Consider the following 27,470-nt stretch of genomic DNA (forward strand, 5'->3'; position numbering starts at 1 on the left):
TCTCAAATGACTACGTGCAGAAACGTGCCTCGAGGGTAGAACAGAGGAATAACTGCTGTCAGATGTGACAAAGTGAGAATTATGAGCACATCAGAAATGTCTGATATTCGTACGTGAAATGCAACGGTGGCTACAGTCAGCAACAAAATGATAGAGAGGAGGGAGAGCTGAATGCTCTCCACTTTACATATGGAAAAGCAAGAGTCTAGTTTTGGTTTCAGACACAATGGGTCTGTGGTTGTTTAAGCAGACAAAAAATGAATGGAACAGAATAGGAAGTTATTCATTTCCACACATTTATTTTAAAGGTGTCCTGTGGAGTTTTCTAGTAAACAGACAAAAGCCCTGTATTGTTTGAATCCATGTTTATTAGCTAGAAGTGTTCTTCTTCCCTGCCTTTGCTGGCACATTGCTGTATTTCTTGGCCCATTACCGCCACCTGTAGATCACAGGAATAGTCTAAAACCATTGGCAGGACTACATATCTCATCACCAGCATGCATGTACGTGTATACTTGTGTATATGCATGAGAGAAACAAAATGGAGACTACAACGGTGTGCAAAGTGACCCATAGTCAGAATGGCCACAACTATGAGGAAAAATACAAGACTTACCAGATAGTAGGACTGTGCGATAATAATTAAAGCCAATATAGATGAATGTTATCAACATTTTTATGAACTCCTCTCTTCTCTCAACTGGATTTTAGTAGCTGGACAATAGGATGACACTGTTTACAAAGATGTAAGTGAGTGATTCCAACTGAAAACTTAAAAAGCATGATTTTGATTGGTTGATTTGGACTTTCTTGTGTATATTAATATATAATATACCCTGATTTAGTTCTAGTATGACCAGGAATTCTCCCTCATTAGAAATTAAGTAAAAGTAATGATGAGACGTGAGATATGTATTTGGTGGCTGAGTAGCTTGTAATGTGTTTTATAAACCTAGAAAACACCAGACAAGATATTTTCTTAGAATAAGCTTGAGAAAGAAGCATTAGCTCAAACATGTTTGTTAGTAGAACAAACACAGAACCTTCATTTCCAGTCACATCCTGAAACTGTGGTCAGGAACATGCAGTCCTTGAGTAGAAAATATTTGAAATCTCTCCAACTGTTGATCTGTGATGTATATTGAAGACACGCCGTCGCCTGTCACTACTAGCTGAGGAATCAGTCATTGCTGCCTTTTTTATATTCTCTCTGGTACTATTGCCTTGCTGCTTTGGAGCCTCACTTGTCACATCTCTGTGCCTCCAGTGCAGTTAAAATGTTCCACCAAAGTGTAATATCACTTCATTGATCACACATTTAATGCTTCGCTGCTCTACAGATTAAAGTCTGTGTCTCAAGAGTTGTATCAGAGGCTGTTTTTGTATCATGATTTGTCAGGTTTTGTTCACTATTTGTTAGGTTTATTTACTTTGGTTCATCTTTTTGCTTTCTGACAGGTGCTATTATTGTCCCTCATGAATCATATTCTGTTTTATTCAGTTTATTTCTAATTTGAGTTACTAGACTTTGCTTCTGCTTTCCATCTAAAAGGTTCCCTTTTTTGCTACGTTATTGGTTCATTATCGGGTTTTTATTTTAAAGATGAAAATACATCTATTCAGTGCCTACAGAGTTGATTTTTCCAACGCACCACTGTAACCCTGTATGCCAGACCTGAGTGACATTCTTTGTCTGTATGTGGGTGTTTTCATAGGTATAGTTTCATTTACAAATCCATCCCAGGGGAGGATTCCTGTTCAATGGTGTGGATACATATGTGTCCTAAAGCTGTGGTAATTGTGGTCTGCACTCGTAGGATGTTTTACAGATGACCTTACTCTGTGTTTGGTTGAAAAAAAGTCCTCTGCCCCTTCACCATGTAACTCATTAAGGAGTGACTTCAAATTGGCCGAGTGGATCTCTCGTGGAGAATTCGCATTGATTAGGCTTTAGTGGAGCTGGAATGTAACTCTGCTTGTAAATGTCTCTGTTCTGTTTAACTGACTTGAATGGTTATCATATACTCTGGTTTGGTTTCAACTGGATGTTTTGTCCTTTGTATTTGTCTGTGTTACATCTTTGTATGCAGCCCTTTTGGCCATGTGACTCTTGCGTTAAAGAGTTTTAATCTCAGTGAGATATTACTTGTTTATATAGAAGTTGAATCAACACTATTGTTCTGTAAAGTATTGTAGTCTGTTCTGCCCTGAGGGACATCATGTACTGTACAGACAAAGCCATGCATTGCAACATGACTGTTACCTTTGGCTGCAAGCTATGCTGATAATTGCTGAGTGGGCGTCAGGCCTATAGTGCATTTTCAACCAAGTGAGACGAAAAACTATGTCAAAACATGTATTTCCCCTACCACTGCTTGTTTAAATCATGCCTCCTCCTTCACCTCTTTGTCTGAACTTGGACCTCATCACGGTGAGAGGAAGTTGAAGTTAAACTGTAGAATTAAGAGTTTAAGTGAAATTACTGGCTGTTTTGTTTAATGGAAATGCAAATATGGTAATTCTTCCTCAGTCAGTTGCGTGAAGGATAAAAACTCTTAGATGTAACTATTTCACATCTGACAAGTCAGAGCAGTCGGATCTGTAAAGGCTTCCATATTTAGTTTGCACATAATTAACTAAATGTTAATTATTGATCTCAGCAGGTTTTGTAACCTGGACCAGAGTCATTTTGTCTGTCATTAGTAAATTTTACACCGTTGTATTTCTCAACAACTATAAGTGATTTATTTCAGCTTGACCTTTTATGAATGTCCATAAAGTGAATGATCAACATTCATAACTGCCTCATTGCTCATTTCCATAATATGATTACTTTGAAGACTGCAAAGAAGATTGTAAAATAACAGTCTCTGCATATCTGGCTTCTGCAGTTTAACAGGACAACAAGAGTTTATAGCTCTGTGCAGCTGCACTAACATCAGCATGCTAACATGCTCACAATGACAATGCTGACATGGGGATGTTAAGCAGGTATAATGTTTATGACTATGACCATGACCATGTTCATCATGTTAGTTAAGCATGTAAGCATGCTAACATTTGCTATTTAGCATTGAACCAAATTATAACAAAGGCTGACAGGATAGTATACCTGCAAAAAAAATTTGAAGGCATGAACCAAATGTTTGGCAAAATTTAATTTGACTATACCATTTATAGTTGTATTTCAGTCACAAGTGTTATTTCAAACCATCAAATGAATAGATGAGTGTGCTTTTAATTTACTAAAGTACATCAAAGTATTTTTTTAGATCCCTGAGCTTTTAGTTTCATTTTGCCAGTCAATCCTCCCAAAAAATATTCACCATCAGGGCAATCATTTGTCCATCTATTTTAATGAGGGTTTTCAAAACCACTGTCCTTTAAAGAAACAATCATTAAGTGGACACATGTAGATATTGAGTTTTTTTCCAGTAAATTCAGTCTGAGCGTTATCAACTGAGGCATCCATCAGTTAAATTCCCCAGTCGCCTTGATATGTCTCTCCATTCCCAGCAGCCGCTCAATCAATCAGTCCATTTTGTTGTGGTTCCCTGTGGCGATACTCTGTTGATACATAGAACCGTCAGAACTCTTCCTGAGCTGTCTGTAATGAGTTTTTCATTATCACTGACATCAACTGAATGGCAATGAAACAGAGGTATTAGGGCTATATTTAATTGAATCAGAGGGGGGAGAAATTATTAGACAAAGCTGTGGTGGAAAACTGTTGAGAGCTGAAAGCGTTGGGCTGCAACCCGGAGATCAAGTTGTCAGGCTGTGCATCTCGCTGCTGAAGTTGTCATGACTTCCATGGCTCAGGGGTTGTGCTCTGTGACAAGACATGATGGATTCACACCTCGGGGAATACCCCTTACCTATTTATATATATATATATGTGTGTGTGTGTGCATGGCCTCACCTCCCTCCAACAAGCTGAGATCCTGAATGTTTACTACTGTTCAGCTTCATAAGCAGTGTGTGCGTCTATGATTGGTGTGCATTTGTTGCTGGTGTTTGTGTGTGTGTGTGTGTGTGTGTGCGTGCGTGTTTGTGTGTGTGTGTGTGTGTGGTGTGCACAGTATTCCTTGTGGGGTTTGTGAAGGACCAGCCAAGAGTACTCTAGTCACTTCAAGGCATGTCTCCAAGTCATGTCAACCACCCAGATAAGCAGAAAGCCACAGACTGAGAAATAAGTAACTCGATGGGAAGCTAAAAGGAACTTGGTAGTCTGGTCAGCAGCCATTTTTTTCTATGACTATTGTGCCCATTTTTGGCTTGTTGAGGGAAGTATTATGTATACTTGAATGATTTATAGTATGTTAACAAAAGCACTTAATGCCCACAGAATGGTGAAAATATCCCATCTCCCAGGGTGTTGTAAAATCATTATCTTGTGATGTTGACTTTGTTTTTTATATACTATTAATGTCTATGTTTCTATTCTAGAAAATCGATCTGCACAGTCAGTCCGTGTTTGATTTCCTTTGTTATTCTAAAGCCGATGACTCCTCCCTTATGCAACTCGAGTGCCACGAGGAGAGCAGATCAGCAGTTCTGCTCAACTTCTACAGCACAGAAAGATTGCCTGCGCTTGACCTTGTGTGCCTGTTTGTGTACGTGTACCAAAATACATGAATGCACCATTTGACCCCAGTTTACAGTAACATCTACTTGGTTCCTGTGCTCAGGTTGTCCTTTATCAATAAGTCAACGAACTTAAACTCACTCACTGTCGTGTCACTGTGTGTTATGCAGCAGCGTTTTGCTGTAAATGCAGTATTTTCTTACGCAGCAGTATTTGACCTGATGAAAAATGTAAACAGACAGGCAGGTTATGTAACTCAGTGTAGGGTGTCAGGGGGGTTTGTGATTGGACTAAAAACAGAACCGCACTGGGAGTGTGACCTCACTCAAACCTATGCAATGTTTGTTTAAACTGATGTCACATGTTAAATCTCTAGCCAGTCAAACCTGCAGGCCTTGGTCATCTGTCACATTATGTTTGTTTGCTATGCACAGTATATGTCTATAATGTCTTTATCAGTCACTTAAGAATAAAAAGCTAATTTTTCTGTTTATTTTTTGTGTTTTGTTTAATTACGTATGTATTTTTATTACAGAAGCCCAAACATTGCAAATTAGCTAAGTCTATAAAAGCAATGAAATGTGGCATTAGTCTATTCAATGAATAATTTGTGTTTGTCTTTCCCTTCAAAAGGGTTTCTGTAATTTCTCAGCATTAATCAGTAACTGGCAGAATAAAAGAGGCAGAGTGAGCAGCAGAATGAGAAAACATTGGAGGAAGAAACACACCCAGTGCTTTCTAAGTAAAGATTACAGTGTTGAAAACTTGTTTTTTTTTTGTGCCAAAGGGATGACAAATGCACAACAAATGTCCTTGGAATTTTCCCTGCACTGTTTCTCCGCAGCGTAGCGTTTGTGAAAATAACAACATGAAGTGAGAGGTTGCTGAGTTGCGATCATTTTACCCTTTTTAATGACTGCCTCTTAGTTTTATTCAGCTCCAGTGTTATTGTAGCATTTTCTTGATGGGAATTTGATCCTACAAAAATAATCACAAAGTCTTCTGGCAGAGAACAACCTTGGATGTGATTTAATTGTCATTGCAGATGGAAAGAAAGAATGTTGACGCTGTGAAATACGTGACGGAACTTGGATTATTTGAAGTTTCTCTCCTTTTCTTTCTTTTTCTGCGTCTCTGCTTTGAGCTTATCTCTGTTTGTGTTGCTGCGTGGAGGCAAGGCTCTCTGCCAAGAAGTTACATTACAGTCACAGGTTGACATAAACGTGGGTGTATAAAGGACTTGGAGTGCCTAAATACTTTATTGTGTGTGTAATGTGAACTGAGCAATTATATCTGCCAGCCTTTCAAACAAAGGGCTCCTGTCAGAAAGGTTCATGTGTTTTTAATTAACAGCGTTCAGCTTTAAGACATGAGCAGGCTAAATAGAAAAATAGAGCAATGATGATCATTACATCTGAAGTGCTTTATTAAAATGTAATTCTTTACAATGCTGATGATGAGATGACATCTGTGGTAGTCCTGCTGAGGAAAACAAGACAAAACATTATTATATTTATATTATATATTATATATGTTGTTGTGGTGAAAAACACATATCAGTTTTTGTAGCATCTGTTTCAAATATTTGTTTGTTTAAAATGCCGTAGCTTATGTGGGTTTGTGGGTTACCAGCATCTGTCATTTACAGTAATATACTAATTGCTTGACTGTTATGACGCCCTCGTCTGAAATCTTAAAAATACATCTGTCTGAATTTAAATGTAGTTTCTCTTCTAGGCCGAGAGGGAACTTGAGGATCGTGTTTACTAGCACATTGGAGCAATTTGGCAGCCTACTTTCCCATTCTGCACAATGTAGCACTAATCCAGTTTAAAAATAATTAGCTACAGGCTAGCAGGCATGTGAAATTCCTTTCCCTGATTGTAAATGTTCCTGTCATAGCCTCCGTCCTCGTCAATGTTCCCAGAGAGAGAGAGGCATTTCTGGCTATAAATGTTTCCATCCCTCTTTTATTCTTTCTCTCAAATATAGTACATTAAGATCGTTTGAAGATAAAAACATTAGACCTTACCAGCCAATCAACAAAAAGGTGATTTAATCGTGCATCTGCTGCATCAGCTCACGTGTTTCCACCTAAATGGATATTCTCATTGTCACTGTTTCCTTTCCCCCAGCTCCCAATCTGAAGGGGCGACCTCGGAAGAAGAAGCTATCGATCTCTCAGAGGAGGGACTCCCAGAGTCAGGCTCAGGGTCAAGGGTCACTGGGGTCGACCCAGGGGTCAACAGCTGTGGCAGCACAGGATCCTTGCAGTCCAGAGAGTAAAACTACGACCAAGGTGAGATGAGAAAAGACAAGATAAGACTTGAGATAACAAAAGCAAGAGGTAAGGAAACGGATAAAGAAATTAGAGTAGTGACATTAAAAAAAGCATTGTTTTACAATAAATACATTAAAATACCTTGTAGTATACAAATTAATTACTATATTTGTGCAAAAGAAGTCCAGTATGAAATGTAGCACTCATGTACACGTTTATTAGAGAATTCAAGTTTTTTACAGCAAACAGTAGCGTAAAGTCCCCTTTCATGCACCAGCTCTGCCTGAATGTGACACCTGAACCTGTGTTGTCAACCAACTGCTCTCCAGGTTTTACTTGTATCTTCAGTTACAGAACAAGGCGTTACATACAGCATTTTAGTTCCCCAAACAATTCACACTGTGAGAGACACAGCAGCAGTGTAGCGCAGTGTTAGATTCTGTACACTACATGCAGTAAAAGATGTGACTGTGAAGGTGACATTACATTAAAGGGTTGGCTTGGTATAGTGGTTGTCTACGGGGGAGGAATTTGTTAAAAGGAACTAACATAAAACATTTGCAATGAATGCTTATTTTTGTGAAGCCATTTTTATTTTATTAGATCACTTATAGGTTTTTTAGATAATGGAAACTTTTTTAAATAAATGCATATCAGTGGTACACCAGGTCAGACAATATAGGGCTGCAGCTAATGATTATTTAATTATTAATTATTTTCTCAAATAATTGACATTGACATTGACTGTCATTTGGTCAATGAAATACCAGAATACAGTGAAAAGTTTCCTAAAGTCGACAGCGGTGTCATCAAATTGCCTTTTTTGTTTGACCAGTACAAAATATTAAAATATTTATATTTTAACTATAACTTAATAACTTAACTTATTAAGAAAAGCAGCAAATTCTCACAAATGACTTTCATCTGACTAATTTATTCATTGCTGGATCAGTTATGACAGCACAGTTTCTTTTCCTCCAACCACATATAATTTAACTTTTCACTTTTTCCCCACTACATTTCTCCAAAGCAAGAGGCAGCATTGTGAATCACCGAAATCATATTACTTGATGGCTTGAAGGTTAATCTCTATTAGAAAAAGAATCACACCTACCATTTTATTAAAGGAATCAATCATTTTCAGTGACATTTTCACTGATGATGACTTTGTGTCATTGATTCTGCATTTTTGCATTTAACAGTGCTTCTTTTTTTATCAAACCCCTATCAGACATTGGTTGTAATATTCAAGTGAAGGAAATGTCTACCCTAAAAGCCCTTCTACAGCTGTTATTCCTATGACCTTGGACAGTTGAATCAATATCAGCAATTCTCTCTAGAAGCTAGAGTCAAACTAATCTGTGCCTAATCTGTGATGACAAGAAGTGCTGCTCCATTGATAATCAATGAGAGGCTGCTTCTGTGGCCTGCAAGAATATTTGTTTGTGCTTGAACCCAAACACATTTCATCCAAACTGTCTGACATGATTTGAAACACTCTTTTAAGGGTTCAATTTTCATCTAAAGTTACATCCACTGTCTCTCTCCGCTCTGTCCTTGCAGGTCAAACCCAACTGTAAAACGGTACCGAATGGAAAAATAAACCCGGCAGCCAAACCAAAGGCCAACGGCCTCAGCAAGAAATCCTCAGCTGAGGAGAAGGAGAGAGGGAAGGAAAAGGAAAAGGAGGAGAGGAACGAGAAGGAGGAGATGAAAGAAGAGGACACATCAGAAGAGAGCCGAGCGGAGGAGCAGGCTTTCTTAGTAGCACTCTACAAGTACATGAAAGAAAGAGACACGCCCATAGAGAGGATCCCCTTCCTTGGCTTCAAACAGAGTGAGTAGGACAACTTATTCTCTTATTCCCCCAATGGCAATGTTTAAACAATAGAGTATAACAGTCTAATAGTAAAGTTTGTGTGGATACATTTTTTCTAGGTTATTTTGGAGATTTAGGTCATAACATTACCAGTGGGGAAGGTCAGCAGGCTGATGTGGGATTAAAAATTATCATAGTAAAAGATGAAGGAACAGGCGTAAAAGTACCAAAACCTATTCAAATGTTCTCTTTTGTGAAGACACTAAAATGTCTTGTGGTTGGAGAAATGAAAGACGAGTATATGTTTCAAATTACAGTTTAAATATCAGAGTGAAACTGCAGTCTGTAAGTCATTAAAATCCACACAGGGTTTTTCCCTTTGTGGATTTCAATCAGCATCTCTAACCACATGTTATCTATAGTGCCCCCCTGTTGTGATCAGGCGAGAAACCAGTAGCTGCTTTTCAGTCAAGTCAAGGGCAGAGTTTGTCCTAACTATCCTGAATGAGAGCATTACGGGAAGAGATAGCGGCCAACTACTGCAGGCATTATGCCCAAAATCTCTAAATTACACTGCTGTTAAACTGTAAAAAACACATTCAATCTGTGGTAGTAATAAACTAAAGGAATAATTGTCTGTGTTGAGAAAAATCACATCTAGCGGTTAGTAAAAGACTCTAGAGGCTCCCTGTCAGAGCACATTTTAGCTGTCTTTTATATAAGGAGAGAACATCTTCTCACACTTGTCAAAGGGGTTTCCTGTGAAGGCCAAGAACGTCCTTTACCAGTGTGAAAAGAAAATCACATGTATGGGTAACACGTCTGCCCGAGATGAAAGATTTCTAATATAGGTCGGGTGCTTAGCTTGCACTTGGTGTGCATGGTACAGAGAGGAGAAACCTGCACATAAACATCATAAAGGGCACACTCTGGTCTCTTGAAACTGAAGAAGTGCATTTTTTTGTGTGTTTGATCTCTAGGCAAGACACATGAGAACGTGGGCTCTCATCTCAAACTGTGGTTGTCAAATGTACTTCTTTCTCAGTCTTTATTCAAGGAAGGAAATCACAATTGCATTTATGTCAAATGAGCCAAGAAACGTAGCGCGACAACATCAGCAAATTAACGAGAGGCAGGAGAGGGAGAGAGATGTCTATTGAATTTAACAGTGACAGTTTACAGCATAGTAAAACTCATTACTCTAAACTATTACATGAAGGTAAGCTGTGGCTGCCTCGACTATGGTAACCTCACGCGGTATTTTGACAACCCTGTCATCTTGACTGCTGACATGTTGTTGCTTAAATAGGTCATTGTGGTTGAGGGAGATAGAGAGAGGGAGCAAGGAAGACGTAGAGGGAGAATTACACACCCAAAAATGCTTTACTTTTAGTTGGCATTTCTCGGCTTGAGCTCAGAATAAAGTCGAGGTCCACGCGCCAACTGTTTTACATACAGTACATGCTTTGAATCTCAAAACCAGACACATCATAAGGAAGGCCCTCATTAAATGGTGAAATCATGCTGTTTAAACTTCGTCCTTGGCAGCGAGCACACATCAGCACATGTAAAGAGGAGGGAAAAAAGGAGAACACATCATAATTAATACAACAAACCCTTAGATGTAATCAGGCGCCGTTTTCATATTCTCCCCTTTAAACTTGCTACAAATGCATTAAAAGATCAAAGAACTCACTTTCCTGTAATGGAAATTAAAATTGTGTTATTTTAGTTGCATTTGAGTAAAAATCTTTTTATGAAGTTCTCTGGAGTTTAACAAAGCAACAGATGGTTGAATGATTTACCAGACGTACCCATGTTTTGTTGGCTGGGCCACTAAAATATCCATTTGATTCATCTCCAAAAAAATCTGAATCCAAACATGGACTAATTATGTATATTCCACCTCATCTCCAAGCTGAGGACTCTTACCTGATTTTTTAAGACTGCAATTCAGTCAATCTGCCTTTACCTCGAATGGCTCATAACATATTTTAAACCCACTTGTATGCCTGCCTTACTATGCTGAATTTATATTTTACTCCAAGGTCTGTATGCATTTACCATCTTAGAGCAAAGCTGATCATCTGAGACTTCTTAACTTCACGTCTGTATCACACAATATATTCAGTTCACAATCATGCAAAACAAAAGTAGTAGCAAATATTTATATTATTATTATTTATATCTGAGAGGCTGGAACTAGAGATTTTTAAAAAAATTAAAGGTGATTGTCTTTAGTAATTAATCAGCTATTTTTTCTTTCTTTCAATTTATCCGTTATTTGTTTAGTCTATGTAAATGTCAAAAATACTGAAAAAATGCCCATCACAGTTTCCCAGAGTACAAGGTGACAGCTTTAAATGTCTTTGACTGACCAACTGCTCCAAACCCAAAGATATTGCTTAAGATTATATAAAACGACAGGAGCTGCAACTGGAGAATGTTTGTCATTTTTCAATTTCTGCTTAAACAATTACTGAAACAATGACGGGATTATAACAACAGCTGCAGATTATTTTCGATATAACCAATCGATTGACTAATCCTTCCAGCTATAACACATTTTTCTTCTTTTTTTTGTATCTGCTATTTGAAATGCTTCAAGATGGCTCCGTTCAACAGTCCTTGACTAACTATTTTTTTTAAAAGGAAAATGTGGCTCTAAATGACTTCAGTAAACCCATTCATAGAGGCTGAATGCACACTAGCACCTGAATCACATGAAATGACAAAAAATAGTTGGCTCTTACATTTGAGCAGTACAGTTGGAGAGGGAAACTGTTTTGTGCTGAATTTTATTCATGCGAGTTGCTGTCCTTCTATTTTTTATGACTTAATATTGACTTTGCTCTACAGCTGCTGCCATTGAAGTTGTATGGGTGCAGTAGAGACACTGTAAGAAATGAGAGATAGAGTGGATTCAGGAGAAATAAAACAGGAGTAGTTGTGGTTACATTGTATGCCCTTGATCTGCACAATTAACTGGTTACTGTGTGTGCGTGTATGTGACTATTCCAGACGCAAGTGTGCTTCAGTGCTTGGGCATCAGCATGTGATTGTGAACATCAGTTCCAATTTGTCTCCCTCTTTCAGCCTTGTTGTCTAATTGCCATGCCATCGGTGTGTCATTGAGGCTGCATTGTGTTCCTGTTTTGTCATCCTTATCTCAGTGATAATTGCCCCTGCCAAATAGAGGGGAATTAAGAAAAGAAATTGCTAATGACAAGACATCTAAGAAAAGGCATGTTCCCTCATTTCCTTTATCTGTTCAGTTCCCTCCCAGTCCCGTGTGCTATTGTGGTAATTACAGTTGATGCATAACAAGCTAGTTAAATAGACCATCTTTCTGTTTCTACAGTCAGAAAGCACAATACGACGGAGTGCTCAGTTCAAACAGAAAAACCTACCCAGTTCCCTTTGTTATTCCACCCGTGCATTGACAACGGTTGCAGAGAGGAGGGAAGGAAAAAATCAATGCTGTCAAATGCGGAGATAGGAAAATGTCATTTTGACAAATGCAAGGCTTTGTGTACGCACAGATTGAATTTTGATGGATTTCTCCCCAGGCGAGGCCTCCTTTTCTTATTTATAGGCCTTCATATAAAAATGTTAAACAATGATGTTACAGAAAGCAAATACAAATGTCATTGGCACAAAAAGTCCCCCCAATGAACTTGCATTTCTTTGTTTGTGGGAAATATTTTCTTTCAAAGATAGACAGCCATTTGAAGCCTTTCTGAAAGCTTATACTATTTTTAGGAAAATGTTACACAAGACTTGTATTTTGATATGGCCTGTCATGGGGTATTTGCATGGGAAAATCAATGTAAATGAATTTGCATTAGTTCAAACAGAAGTTCGAGCATATTGCCAAGCTTTTGATGCTTGTAATGGTTTTCATTCATACCTGCAGGCTGCAGCTGAGGGTTAACAAATCTCCTTGTCAGGATGAAGCATATGCTGTATTATATCACATAGCGGCAATTGTACAAGTATTCAAAATTCATTTGGATGCTTTCTGCTGAAGTGCAGCATTGTTTTGTGTGAAAATTATAAAAAGCTGTTTTCATTTTTCTGGTCCTATCTATCTATCTATCTATCTATCTATCTATCTATCTATCTATCTATCTATCTATAGATATAGTATTTGGGTATGATATAAAGTATGTATGATACTTCTACTTCCAAAAGGGAATATTTTACTTTTTGCATTATTTTGTTGTCGTTAAACTGCATTTGATTGTACTGGTACTTAATGTGTGCACTGATAATAAAGTGATATCTAATCAAATTTCAAAGCTATAGTTACTTCCTATTTTTCAGACTTATACGGTTAAAAATATCATCGACATATAAAACACAGCTATACATATACAAACCATTTTTTTTTCAAAGAAACCCCACTGTGATCAGCTACAACATTTAAATACTGATTACATGTCGATGCATCAGTACTTACATTGATGCAATACATAATAATATAACACTCTGAAAGGGGCCATTCTGCATAATGAGTATTTTTACTTTGATATTAGTATAATAAGTATAATTTGTGAGTAATACTTAAATGAAGGACTTTAACTAGTCCACCTTACATTTTGGTTTGCTGCTTTTACTTAACTAAATGATCTACATACTTCCTCCAGCACTGTATTTATCACACTCTGGTGTATATGACTTCATGTGTTTCAGCTCAGGTCCTTTCCCAGTGTTCCTGACTGCCTTGTTTGTCTTCTGTCTCCCACAGTCAACCTTTGGACTATGTTTCAAGCTGCTCAGAAACTCGGAGGATATGAGTTGGTAAGTATTCACACATGTGGCAATATATTCCTTCCCTTTTGTCAAGATCCCTCCCTTCTTTTTTCTATCTCCCCCTCTTTCTGTTCCCCTCCTCCTGATGTCTCCCTTCTCCTGCTCTCTTTTTCTCTATTATCTCTTCCTCTCTCGCTGTCTTCCAACCTACCTCCCTTCTTTCTTCCCTGACGATTCTTTTTTACTGCCCTCCTTTTGCCCCTTGAGGTCAGTCACTATTTTCCCAAGAAGAAAGTCTTACCCAGAGCCACATTTAGCAAAAATAATGCCGTTGTTTCAAACACTGCCACCTCCCCCGGAGTGGAAAACACATGTTCCTCTGCTCTGCACTGGTCAGAAGGAAATTGGTCAAATCGCTCATTTTTTCCCATGCTGGAGAGTGAAGTGAAATGCACATATATACCCACAAAGGCACACATATGCTGTGTGCACGCGCATACACAACCAAAGTGAGTCAGAAATAAGTATGTATGAGGTAGAGGCATTTAAGCATTTTACTTGGCAGCGTTACCTGCCGTTTATTCATTCACTATTCACGTACGACGTGTTTCCAAAGTGAAGTCAATGTGAAGTCGTCAAGTGTATTGCTCATGTTTCTTCATTAGCTAGCTGGCATAATGTCAATCAATAGACAGCCAGACCAGACTATAAACAGGATACAGCTCATATAATTGGGGCTCATATCCTTTTAAAACCCTCATATCTGCAGCTGATTATCTCACGTTTCATATCGAGGCTTTGTTAGCTCTATGGCTGCCTGGAGTTTTGTGTTTGTGTTGTCATCTGTTATGGCATACGGGGTTATAGCAGGAACAACTGACTGCATGATGTTAACAGAGCTTATTATGTTAGAGAATTGAGTGTTGAGGATTCAATAACTGGAACATCATGACTCAGTAACTCCCCTAGACCTCAAAATGATGTCAACCACTTATGTTTTTCTCTTTGTTTTTTGTTTTTTAATGTTCTTTCTTCCCCTCACATTTTTTCAATTTTCCTCACTTTATATTCATCTCATTGTCATCCTTTGTTTCTCTTTCTTTTTTCTCTTTTGCCTTATCCTTGTGCTCTCATCTGTCCCTTCAGATCACAGTCCGCAGACAGTGGAAGCATGTTTATGATGAATTGGGCGGGAACCCCAGCAGCACAAGTGCCGCCACATGTACACGGAGACACTATGAGAGGTGAGTTATTGTGTTCAGCAGTTATATTTGACAGGTTACTGCTATGCATGCTCACATGGAATAGTTTGTATCATCTGAAGTGAGTAAACTCCCCCACAGCTGCATCAAATATGATTCCACAATGCTTTATTTATAACACCAGGATACTACAAGACAAATATTGATAATATCCAAGAGAAGTCAATGCACATTACAGCCATGCGAGAAGAATAGTGCTTTTGCAGTAGTTTGCAAATCACTCCTCACTGTCTCTCGCTGTTATGGCATGCAGTTCTAATAGTATTAACAAATGCGTTCCTCATGGATCTAAATCAATTCATGACGAGATGAGAGTCAGGTATTTTCTTAGGATTAATTGATTAGTTGCGTGGCGCTATGGAACCAATTACAGAGTAAACTCCACCCATGCTGCTCTACAAGCAGGCTAAAGAGGATTTTAAAGCTCAAAATGACAGCAAAGTTTTGAATTATTAACTGACCTACATGGATACACACACACACACACACACACACACACACACACACACACACACACATACACCATATATGCATTGCAAGCACACACAGCTGCATACAAAATAAAATGAAACACTAGTTTAATGTGTTCAACTAATCATTCAGGCAGATACTGCAGCATTTTGAACCTCCACATCATAATCACTCAGTTGGTATTACCAAACCAAAGCAAGCATATGGATATGATCATGAGGGAGCTGTGAGGGTATTATGCAGGACTACTTTCACACAAACATGCACACTTGCCCACTTTCTCAAGGTTAAACAAATGTCAAATACGATCGTCCCAACAAGAGATAACCAGTTGCTCACGAGGCAGGTCATTCCTCTGGGCCAGCGACCCTCTCCACATCCCTCCGGCTGCTGCTGGTCCATGCATCAGCGCGTCGCAGGCATACACACACACACTCACACCTGTCAGTAATACAGCAATATGCCAGCAGTACCATATGAGGGAGCCGGGCAGCTTCATATTGTGTCAAGATTGTATGCTGTAAGTGAATTTGCAAGCACAGAAAGTGGCGGCCGGAGAATCTTTTCCTGGAAATTTGTGAAGACATAGGTGTGAGGAGTGTATTGTTCAGTGTGTTGAATTTGTACATAAGTTGACAATAAGCCTCTCAGTGCTCAGCTGAGGGTGCTTTCAGTGTTCACGCTGTGTTCCCAGTTGTAGGGATATGTTTTAAAAAAGGAGCTGCTGCACAGTGGAGTTCCTTATTTATAGTAATAATAGACATGACTTTCAACACCTAGCTTCAGAGATGATGCTGGCCAAATATCATTTTATTGGAAAAGACAGAATATGTCTTTGATCCTTGTTTTGGTACTTTTTATCTAGCTTGGAAATCAGTATGACCTGTCTCTGCCTAGAAATTACTTTAAAGCTAGATGTGAAAAACCATATTGTTCATCGGTTTATAAGGTGTAAATAGGGTCGTAGGAAGGCAGGCAGGGTAGGACGAAACCGTGTGGGAAGCGCTGAGGTGTGACTGCTGCTGTGCTGGCCTTTCCTTCTCCAGCCACCGAGAAGCAGCTGAGAGAAAATAATGCTGAATCAATACAAAGCAATAATATCCACACACTGCAGTGAATATCAGCCTGACAGAGAAAGAAGGTGAGGAAGGGGTGGAGGTGATGGGGCATGTGTGTAAAAGAGAGAGAGAGGGGGAAAGATAAAGAGAGAGAGAGATCAGCTGAAGCTGAGCAAGTTTCCATTCAGGGGAATAATTTTAGCTGAGCCTTGGTGTTTGGGCTGCTTGGAGGGCAATTAGCTTCATTGTATTAACTCAGCAAACATGGCCATTCTCTCCGCATGATGAATGAGGCTGTTTGTGGGCTCGCTGAAGTGTGTGTTTGTTCCCCAGAGGCGTCTTTGTTTCCACCTTTAATCATTAGTCAATGTGCTACAGAAATATAATTCACAGGGAAGAATGTACAGGGTACAAACTGGAACAACACTTGTGTTTTTCTCTTCTCTCAGAAGGATCACTTCTGATTTGTCTCAGCGGGCTCAAGTACAGTAGAGCAAGAAATAAAAAGCTAGTAGGAAGAGAGGAAACAATATTTCAGTACATAATTGCTTTAAATTAAGTCTCGGTGTTGTTTGGGTTACAGATTGTCAATATCTATAAGCATTCAACTCTCATTTAAAATTATACACATTATTCCTTTACAGCCCTAATGGTAAAATCATATGAAATGGTTTCCTAGGAGATGTTATTGTGAAAGATGGAGCCAGCGGCATAATCACTATACTTATGCTGTCCAGGAGCAGGCGGTAATCACTGGTAGTAATGCAGTTACATAGCTGAAATTGAACAGGAGATAACCTCAGCTAATTGTCATTTTCAAAGTTACTGTTTTTAAGTCGCAGAGCGGCGTTCATTAGTGTGCGCAGGGAAAAATCAATGTAGAAATGTCCAAGCCAAGGTCTGCCGCTGCAGCTACGGGGAAGCTTTAATGATATTTATTTAAACCGTTTCCCAAGATTAGCTGTCAGGGCCCAGCGCTCTGAATTAAAAATGAGGTCATGAAAAAGATGGCATCAATAACCTTGAAATAGACTGCCTTTTGCTTCTGTGCTGTGCCATTTTCTCTGTGTGCCCCCCCCCACCCACCGCCCCTCCCTCTCTCCCACTCCCTGCCTTGCACTTCATGCTGTTTCTTTCATTATACAGGTCAGCGCCTTTTAACAGCTCCTACATATTTAATCTTCCTGGTTTCCTACGTGATCTCTTGTTACAGAAACATCACATTTCACTATCTCTGTTCATTTCTGCCTGTTACAGATTTTTAATACCTCACCATGCCTTGGCACTCTAATGTAATTGCACAACAGGGTTGGTATTGGGGCGGGAGGGGGTTTTGGAGGTGGTGGTGGTGGTGGGGTGTGGGGGTGGGGGGTATCCATGGCAACAGAGAAGCTATTTAGAATAATTTGCTGTTTAAAAACTCTGAGGTTTTTGGGCAACAGCGGAGAGCGCTGGTGAGGGGTTTTGGATTAGATCATTTCATCTTAAAAGTATTAGATGTTTGCCAGATGTACTGTACATAGAGTCTGAGGCCTGTGAAATATTCTCCGACTCAGATCATGCAGATATGTTTCTCTTAAGACAGATGCACGCCTGTTCCAATTTTAGTCGACTAGATGTTTTATTGATTCAGCCTTTATTCATTCCTACTGGTACTGATGTTCCTCTGCATTCACTAAAGCTGCTCTCCAGATATAAAAATACATTTGTTCCTCATAATTATTAGGAAACCTTGAGTCAGTCCTCACATGGAGAATTATAATAGACTAGAGTTCAGATTTGGGGAAGAGGCAGGGGACAGGACATTGTTTTTTAATTTTATCCTGCTAGATGCTCAGTATCTTGCACTCGTCAGCATTTCTCTTCATTGTCCTTGATGTATTACAGATACATCAAATGTGGCGTATTACACTTTAGCTTGCTTTATCTAATACTGTAGCTCAAAAAGATTTAAATTACTCTGTTCTCTTGTTCTAAAGCAAAGGGTATCGCTGGATTACAATAAGAGGTGGTGGGGAGGTGGTATCACCTTCATATCCTCCTGGCTTTTTATTCCCAAACCTGCAGCAGGGAGAGAGAGAGAAAGACAAAAACAATGATAGATTTTAATAAACAACAAATTGTGATTCAATATTAAGAAATAAAGTAGGAGGAAAAACAGCTGCAATATGAGAACATGGTTGCATATTGTCTGTCAGCATTCCTTAACACTATAAACAATGTCTCAACATGTTGTCCTCATCAAAAGCATGGCCAAATTCTTTGTATATCCATGACTCTTCCACTGAATCTGGACTTCAGCTTCAGTGGGAATGCAGCCAAAGAGCTGCATGTTCTTTACACTAAAATAGCATGCAGCTATTTTAACCTCTGAGAGCTTCAAGACAAAATGCTTCATTGAGCATTCAGCGATAAAACCTCTTTTTTTGCAGCGATCTAACAAATCACAATATTGAGAGATTTCTTTATGCGTGGAATTTAATGAAAAGGTCCAAGGTTTCTTTCCCCAGTGGCGATGAGAAATCACAAATTATGGCACTGACGTGTGACAGGCAATCGACTGTATGAGAATCTATTCAAGTCTACTGAGATTAATAACTAGTTCAGTGTAGCAAATTAAATTAATGACATTCTTGCAGAGATTTCAGTGACTGTAGGGCAGCAAGAGGGAATATATGCTGTATATTTTGGGGTATTAATACTGAGTGTTTCTTATTTGAGTCGTTCTTTATGTGTAATAGTACACGTTTATTTTAAACAGTTAGCACTCTTGCTCACACCTGCTATGGCGAACATTTACTGTGAGCTGCAGCAGCAGCTAATGAGAGCAAACCCTGGGGGAACAGTAGAGGTCATTTTAAATCTGGTATTTTCAGACTTGACAAAGGACTTAAGTTTTTCATACATTCCTTCGCTGCCCTCCTGTTTTAACTGCATGAATGAGGGTCACCTCAAGTGGTTTGGCTTCAAGACAAAAGAGGGGGTTTGAGGCATGAATCCAAAGCAGGGGGACCAGCTACAATGTCTGTTTATCCCTCTGCTGGCATCTTGTCTCTCTCTTTCTCTACAGTACTTATTGTTTTCTCTCATTGCTGTGATGATGCTTAATCATTGCATTTAAATGTGATAAAGATTTGATTTTATCTTTTTTTTTTTATTCCTCGCAGGCTTGTAAAAGTAAGTCATTTTCTTTCCTCCAGATCTTTCTACAGCCCCAGGGGCTTGTCCACCAGCTCTTTAAATAGTTTCTTTTCCTTTTTTTTTACGCATGAAGCAGCTCTTGTGATCTTAACACAACACCAGTTAAAATTAATTTCAGCACGGATGGGAGGGGAATTGTTGAAATGGAACAACCCGCAGGCTTTTTCCACTTATTTGGTGACTTAGGCATTTCTTGGATTTTAGCACACTGCTTGTTCCTGTAACACAAAACTCAGATGAGAGCAGCTCATTGCTGGTAAAGTCACCTTGTTTTTGCCAAGTTGTGTTTTTTGGGGGGAGGTGCTTTGTGTGCAATCCATTATTTCAAAGGCACAGACATGCTTAGTTGACGTTTGTGGTTTGATGTTGTGGTTTGCACTGTTATTGATCTTACTGATTTAAAAAAAAAATCAGTCAGATATAATGCATAACATATATATGAAGCAATATGTTTTTAGCTTAATTACAAGAGACATCTTCTGTCTCTGCCTTTTTAATTTTTAATCTCATCACTGCATATTTTAGTTGCTTGTTATCAACATGGAAAAACGGCTGCTTAAACAAAAGCTGGGTGATAAATTGGCATGAGAGGAAGTTAAGTATTTATTGACCTCATAAAAATGTTGCCTCTCCTGCCTTAATGAAATTCTTTCCTGGAATCTCACAGTGCAGCACACGCCCCCTAGTGGTGTAAATGATTAACCACACCTGGCTTTCTCTCAACTACTGGCAGTGGCTGCCAAACTCAACCCTTCCCCTTCCTTGGAGGAAATTGCTACTTATATAAGTGGTATTGTATTATGAGTGTTATATTACATGAACATGACTAAGTAATATATACACGGCTTGAAATTACCCCAGTCTTTCACACTGAGGGCTGTATTATGATTTTACACTTACACTTCTTTTTTTTCATTTATAAAAATGGAAAAAGGAGTGAGTGCCCTGTAGCCTGAACCCTTTTTGCTTATTCAGCTATTTCTGAAAAGATTTACATAAAACTGTAAATGGTGTATGTTTTGGAATTGAAAGTCCTACTTATTGAAAGATTTGTAGGCTTTTGGTAAATCATCTTATCTTTATTAAGTGTAACAAAGCAAATAATTCTGACAATGTAGGGAACTTCCTGAGACTGATTTCTTGCCCAACATAGCATCTTTCCATTTGGAACTATTTAAGGCTCCAGTAATTTCCCGGGCTCAGCTATTACATTATCCGGGCCTGCGACACCCCAACCCCCCACCCCATATTGACATTCCATAAAGCTGACCCAGGCCAAGGCAGCCGTCTCTTTCCCACAGATCATTGTGATAGTCAACAGTGCACCCTGGTACACTGTATATACCAGCCTATTATAGTCCTTCGCTAATAGCGCAGCTAGACATTTGCACGTACATATTTATCAGCTTGAAGAAATCAAATTGTTTTTTGAAGGTGAAACATTTGATCTACCTGCATTTTCTGTGCAATAATGTGTAATTATAGAAAGCCTGAGAACCACTTTCCTCTTTGTAATAATTACTACTGCTGCTATATTTAGGTTTACTAGACTGCATTGTTTATCTGTTTTTGAGTATTCTTCATTCCTTCATTGAGAATCATTTTTGCTCTTCATTAACATGTCATTATCATTTCTTTCAGTCCCTCTCCCTCTCTATTTCCTTTTCCTTTTGTTCTCTTTCCCTCCTCTCTTCTCTTTCACAACCCCTTTGCTCTCTTTCTTTCCAATAAGTCACATTTAATAGTACATTTCCTTTCTTGGCCTGGGGCCTGGTGCCAGACCAGCTGTATGAAATGTAGTTTCACCGCTTTCCCTGCCAGCACTTTTGTTCAGAGGAAAAATAACAAAAAATCCCACAGTGCCTCTTGAACTCTCTGAGGCTTTTTTCTTCCTTTTGAAGAGGAGGCGAAACAGCTCTTGATTCATTGTTTGTTTTACCGCCATGTCCCTTAAAAGGAATCCTGCAACCGTCTCTTGTCGTTACACGAGAAGACCTTATTTTTTCTCATGACTGAGAAAGTCATGTTTCTGTCTGGCTTTTATGGATTGTTATTGTGAAAAAACTGACAGAGTAGCTGAGATTTTCAGAGCAGCTTATTGAAGTTTGGAGTGTTGTAGTTTTTCAGTTGTCTTGGTTTCCTCTTCCACTATGTTTCTTATTTCTGGTCTATTGCCAATTTCCATTTTCTTTTCTGAGCAATAAAAGTCTAAAAGTTTCCCTCACTGGGTTCTTCATGTCATTATTTTACACATGGGTATTGTTATGTTACCCAGATCTTAATGTTCCCATTAGTTATGACATCAGATACGGAAAATTAACTTGGGAAGTATTCAGAAGAGAAATAACAGAAGTCAAGAACAGTTTCGTGTTTTTTTCTACAGAATGTTCCTTGTCACTTATATGGACTTAATTATCTTGGAGCATATGCAGCTATCCTACATTTTAACAGGTCAAATATGTGCTAAAAACTAAAGCGTACTGTTACCAGCTAAAATATTTTATTGCTGTTACCACTTTAAGGGCTTCTGTCATTAATTATATTCGTATATTAAATGTGATTTAATGCTATGAGGTCCCTTTAAGAAATTTGATTTCAATTCTTCCAGACATTTTCCTCCTTTTCATTACCAGCCACATTAGCTTTATACTCCCACAAACACATATTCTTCTCTCTCAAGGTTAAACTAATACCAAATGTGATCTGTCACAGCAGGAGATAACTGCTTGTTCACATTCTCTCTCACACACACATGCATGCATACACGCATACACACGCATACTCTGGCACCAGTCTGAATCTGGATTTCCCCTAACCTAGATTAATTACAATAGGATTGTTAATGCTTGCCAGGTATTAAAACAAGGAGGTTTTAAAGTGAGGTATTTGATACTGATGCCTGTGGCAAAGCTGCAGCTTATTCTGTTTTTGGTAATAACAAATAAAACACTTCTGTGGTTTATTGCACTTTGCTTTTTACTCTTTGGGATGGACACCAAATGTCCAATTTTTTTTCAATCAAAAATGGTTAAAAAGTATTTTTTGTTTGTATGTGATGAACAAAAACATAGATTAGTAATTGAATATAATCAAGACAGGACATAACATGATCAAACCACATGATCACACCATTCTTTGCCTGTATTCTTCCTTAGGCTCCTCCTTCCATACGAGAGGCACATTAAAGGTGAGCAGGATAAACCCCTCCCCTTGGCCAAATCCAAGAAGCAGGAGGGCAGCCAGGAGAAGCCTTCGGGAGCCAAAGCCAAAGGGATGGGGGCCAAGAAATTGAAAGGCCCCAACAATCCCAAGCTGGGGAGTAAAAAGGACGAAGGGGAGACAGTGAAAGGCCAAGAACAATCACAGGTCAGTCACAGATCTCTCCCAACTGCTGCCTCATCAGGATTCCTTCTCACTCTAAATTTAATTCTCCCTGTGCTTTCTCATCAGTGCGTCACCCTTCGTCTTGAATTCTAGAAAAATAATAAGAAAATATAGGAGTGTCTAATTGCATTTACTTTGAGAAAGAACTGTAACAAGTATCATTTTTCTGCATGCAGGACTCCAAGGTGAAAGAGGAGAATGATGAGCTGTCCACAGCCGTAAAACAGGAAGTATCTCTGAGAGATGAACCAATTGTAATAGAGGAGGAAGAGTTGCATCTTACCCTGAAGAAAGAGGAGTCCTTGGAAGTGGAGCAGCTATCTTCACTGTGCCAAAAAGAGCCAGACTGCAGAGCCCCACATGCTGGTCTACCGCTCCACACAGGGCCTGGTCCCCAGCCTGAATGGAGGCAAATCAGCGAGGCCCTCCAACCAAAACTCTCCTGTGAAAAGCAAATTGAAGGGCATTTCATTCCTAAAAACCTCTACCTGCCTCACCGTTGGGATCAGAACAAACCTGCTGGACATGTTGCTCTGCCTGAGACCTCCTCCAGGGTCAAAAACTCCATAGAAAGTCATGGCGGGAGAGTGGGGAAGGTGTTACCAATGTGTAAGCAGGCAGACAGAGAGTGTATAGACTTGAGCACAGATTCCTTCGCGGAGAAAGAAGACTATGGGTTAATTAAGAGGGAGTCTACCCAGAGCCCCGCACAGACGGCTGCCTACTGCAAAGCCAGCCAGGGGGTCATGTCTCCTTTAGCCAAAAAGAAACTCCTCTCCCAAGTGTGTGAGTCCAACCCTTTCTCCTTTACTTCTCCTTCTCTTCAGCCTCCACCTCCCACAGCTGCTTCCTCTCTCCCTGTCATATTAATGTCTGAGAGGGAGAAGGAGAAAACAAAGGGTGAGGAGGAGGTGGTAGGAAAGAGGCACGGGTGTATGTCAGACAGCATCCCGGAGGTAGCGCCCATATTCAGACCATCAGTCATCCAGCATGCCCAGAGCAGCAAGCCTCACCAACAAGCCACCAGTGGCCCATCAGAGAAGAGCGCCGCTGGGGAGCTTTCAGAGACTTACAGCTGTCGGACAAGCCATCACCTCCAGCCTCCAGTCAATCCGCCCTGGCAGCCCTATCTCCCCCGAACCCATACCCAGGATGGTGGAGACAGTGCTGGGGAGACGCTACTCCAAGGTCCAACTCCTCAACCCCGGAGCTACGCAAGTGACTGCTACTCCTCTCCTCACCTCCACAGTCTGTACAGGCAAACTGAGAACTGCCTGAGCCAGGAGAGGATTGCCGGCTTCCCCAACGGAGAGCGGAGAGAGCACTACACCAGGGACCGTGACGGCAGCCAGGCTTTTGTCTGTGGTGGCCTGGAGCAAGAGGGCTTGGCCTACAGATCTCACTACAGTGACAGGACTCAATCACATGGAGAAAGGAGAGAGGTAGAAGATGAGCCCAGAGATTTTACAATCTCTAAACCTCTCTCTCAGAGGGTGTCCTCCTTCTCCAAGCCCTCCTTCTGCAGTCTCCCATATCCCATCATGCACCAGGGTTTGGACTCCCACCCTAAGGCATGCCGAGTTCCTCCTATGAATATCTCTCCCCCCAAACAGAGCCCAGTAGAATCTTCGCAGCCATTTCCCAGCCCAAAAGCTTCAAGTGATTCGTCCCTCACCAGCCCCATTCGACCCAGTAAGCGGAGCCTAGTAGAACCTGAGAGTGAGGAAGTCCCAGAAAGGAAAGTCCGTGTGGTGACTCCAATCCACCCTGCCGGTGCAATTCGACGCAGCGACCCAGAAGAGCTAAAACCAGCTGAGCCGGCCCACGCTGTTCACCTCAACAACCATCTCCCTGAGGGCCACCCAACAACAACCTACCCCCCACATCACGCCGCACCCTTCTACCCTGGCATGTACGCGCCCGGCAGTCTGGTCTCACCAGGAGCCCAGGACGGGCTCCAGCAGCACCCGGGTCTGCAGTACCTGAAGAGCCAGTCAGCAGTATCTCCCCTTATGCCCCCATTAGCCTTCCACTCCATGATGCTCCACAGGCAGCTGCTGGCCTCCAGCCCTAGCCCGCACCACTTCTACAGGCACCCGGGTGGGGCAGCACTGTATGGGGACCTGCTGCACCATCTGTACCCTCTCTCAACCCTCCCACCACAGCTGTCCTCAGTACACCCCAGCACCAGACTGTGAGGGAGTATGGATGATTTATTTCTCCCTCTCCTTCTTCATCCTTAGAAACTTTTCAACTGATCTTTGTCTTTCTGTCTCTCTTGCTCGGGGATTGTGGCTCAGTCGAATAATAAACACTGATTATAAAACTTTGGCTGAATACAGACTGATAAACTCATCAGTCAGACAGAGTGAAAATTCCATTTTCTTTTTTTTAAATTTGTGTATGCATTTGTTTATATACTTTGCACTGTTCTTTATTTTTATCACCACTTACTGTATCTTTTATTGTCGTTGTTGTATCCTTATTTGCACAATGCTCATGTGTATGTGCTCACAAATCAGTTTGCCGCTCTCAGTCACCATGAGTCAGGTTGTTGCTCTGGATGTGTGAAATGTGAAGGGCAACAGAGAAAAGCCATTTGTTTACTGCGTCTGAGGGCTAAACTTTTTTGCTTAAAAACACTACAAGTAACATGACAACGAAAACGAAATTCTTTATAAACCTAGAGGTGTGTTCTCCATCGCAAACAATATTCAACAGCTGTTTAGTGCATTATTAGACTTCAGGCAGCCAGTGGTGTTGCATCTGTTTACATGTCTCCACGCTGAAAGCTGTTGCCTGTTTGTGCCACAGCAAATCCACCTGGACTTGGAATAGACATTAACTCTCACCGTGGTGCTGCATAACATGAAATAGTTTCCTCATAACATTCAGAGGTGCTGTGTATACCAGATGTACTGTAGGCTCACTTTTTACTCAGTTCAGGTTTTTATTCATTAAGTTGTATATCAGTTGAGATCATACAACACAAGCCGTTGTCATGTTCAATCTGTTGACAAATCATGAATGTTTTTTTGTTAGAGGAAATGAAAATCCGTTTTAATTTTTACTTTCAAAATTGAAAGTAATTTGACCCCCAAATCCCTTTGTGACGAGTAGACTGTAGCAGCTTGTTTTTGTCTGTAGGACTGGCATAATGAAGCAGCCGTCTGCTGTGGAATGCTCACCACAAGAAATCAGCATTTCATCTTTTCGTTCCTGACTTGAAAAGCTCTTTTTCTGGCGATCAGACTCTTTCATTCACCACGCTGAAAAGACTCACTGTATGATTTGATAGGAATGTTGTCACTTAGGATATTATTGCTTTGCAAATATCTGTGCCTTTCGCAGTCTTGGATTAGAGTTAGCACTACAGTTGTTAAGGTTTATCTTCTGTAGCAGGGTAGGAATATCCATATTACTGTTACTCTTGTCTGAAACGCAGCACACAGACACCCACACAAAAACGATATAGCACACTTGGCTATCAGACACCAGACTTGATAGGTAAGGCACAACATTTAAAGTTTTTTAAATTGAAACAGTTATGCTTTAACGCGATGGTTAGTATTTATGCTTAAATAAGTCTATTTACTTAGCTTAACCTGTGTCAGGCAGTCAATTATAGAAAAACCTGAAAAGATTTACTGATAGTTGATATTGACACAGGTCTGGTGTCTGTCATCCGCAGGGCATGTGTGCTCTATGTGTTTTCTAGCAGTGATGAAAAGGTACCAGACTCCATAAAGTATGCCTGCCAAGCTCCACAGCCTGAGGTGGAAGGACAACACCTGCTCTGGCTTTTACAACCACTATAATTGCAATCCAGGATAGTCGAAATACACAGTTAACATGTCTGGTGTTTCAAAAGAAGAAAAAAAACATGCTGTAAACGTATATGTGTAAAGTTTAACTGAATACTTAGATAAAGACATTCATATCTGATTAAGTACTGTACATTGCTGTGTGTAGGTTAAACTGGCATTAGTGCTGGCTCCTGTACAGAACATTCATATGGGATCAATTCATGACAACCCCTCTCTTGTCTTATTTTCTGTGTAAATAGCACTGTAGATAGTACCGCGTGGTTGTTATCATATAAACGGTTGTAATCTGTAAATAGTATAAAAACAGTATAAAAGCCGGTTACACAATCTAGCTGTGTCCTTGTGTGCTCTGTTTCAAGGTCACAGTGATCATGTTAGATTTAAACAAACACTACAATTTAAGAATTAGGATCATTTTTATTTGTTTGTTGGTTCACTTTTTTTTCTCTCCACATTGTAGCCATTAATGTGCATCCTGAAAGTGTTTTTGATACAGTAGCCATCTGTTTACCAATCACCCAGCTGGCGAGCAAGACAAAAAATAGACATTTTGTATGATATGACCTCCTGTATATTTAATTAAAATATTTTACTATCTATACACGTTTCCTCAGTTGTGTTATTTAACTGAACTGCAGATAAATATCAACGACTGAATAAACTGATATTTAATGCAAGTGTACTAATGTCAATGTAATGTTATTTTTTTCCTGAGTAAATGTAGTGTGAATGGGGTTTTATTATTGTAATACCATTATCTGGCTATGAGATTCCATCCGCCTTAATCTTCACAACAGGCTACTTCTGGGCTCAACGCCAGAAAA

At 39.9% G+C, this 27,470-nt stretch overlaps 1 protein-coding gene across 1 annotated transcript in view; it reads left to right on the forward strand.

The window, feature by feature from the left end:
• Positions 1 to 27,245, forward strand: part of arid5b (AT-rich interaction domain 5B) — a 72,370-nt gene extending 45,125 nt beyond the window's left edge. The window contains exons 5-10 of the mRNA XM_038736899.1: positions 6,724 to 6,887; positions 8,433 to 8,706; positions 13,439 to 13,491; positions 14,590 to 14,687; positions 22,591 to 22,801; positions 22,996 to 27,245. Coding sequence (XP_038592827.1) covers positions 6,724 to 6,887; positions 8,433 to 8,706; positions 13,439 to 13,491; positions 14,590 to 14,687; positions 22,591 to 22,801; positions 22,996 to 25,017 — 2,822 coding nt within the window. The 3' untranslated portion in view covers positions 25,018 to 27,245. The remainder of the gene's footprint in view (positions 1 to 6,723; positions 6,888 to 8,432; positions 8,707 to 13,438; positions 13,492 to 14,589; positions 14,688 to 22,590; positions 22,802 to 22,995) is intronic.
• Positions 27,246 to 27,470: the final 225 nt, after the last annotated feature.

This window comes from Micropterus salmoides, unplaced genomic scaffold, assembly GCF_014851395.1.
Source record: "Micropterus salmoides isolate LMB-PRFRI ecotype aquatic unplaced genomic scaffold, ASM1485139v1 Ms_hic_scaffold_22, whole genome shotgun sequence".
Lineage (NCBI taxonomy): Eukaryota > Metazoa > Chordata > Actinopteri > Centrarchiformes > Centrarchidae > Micropterus > Micropterus salmoides.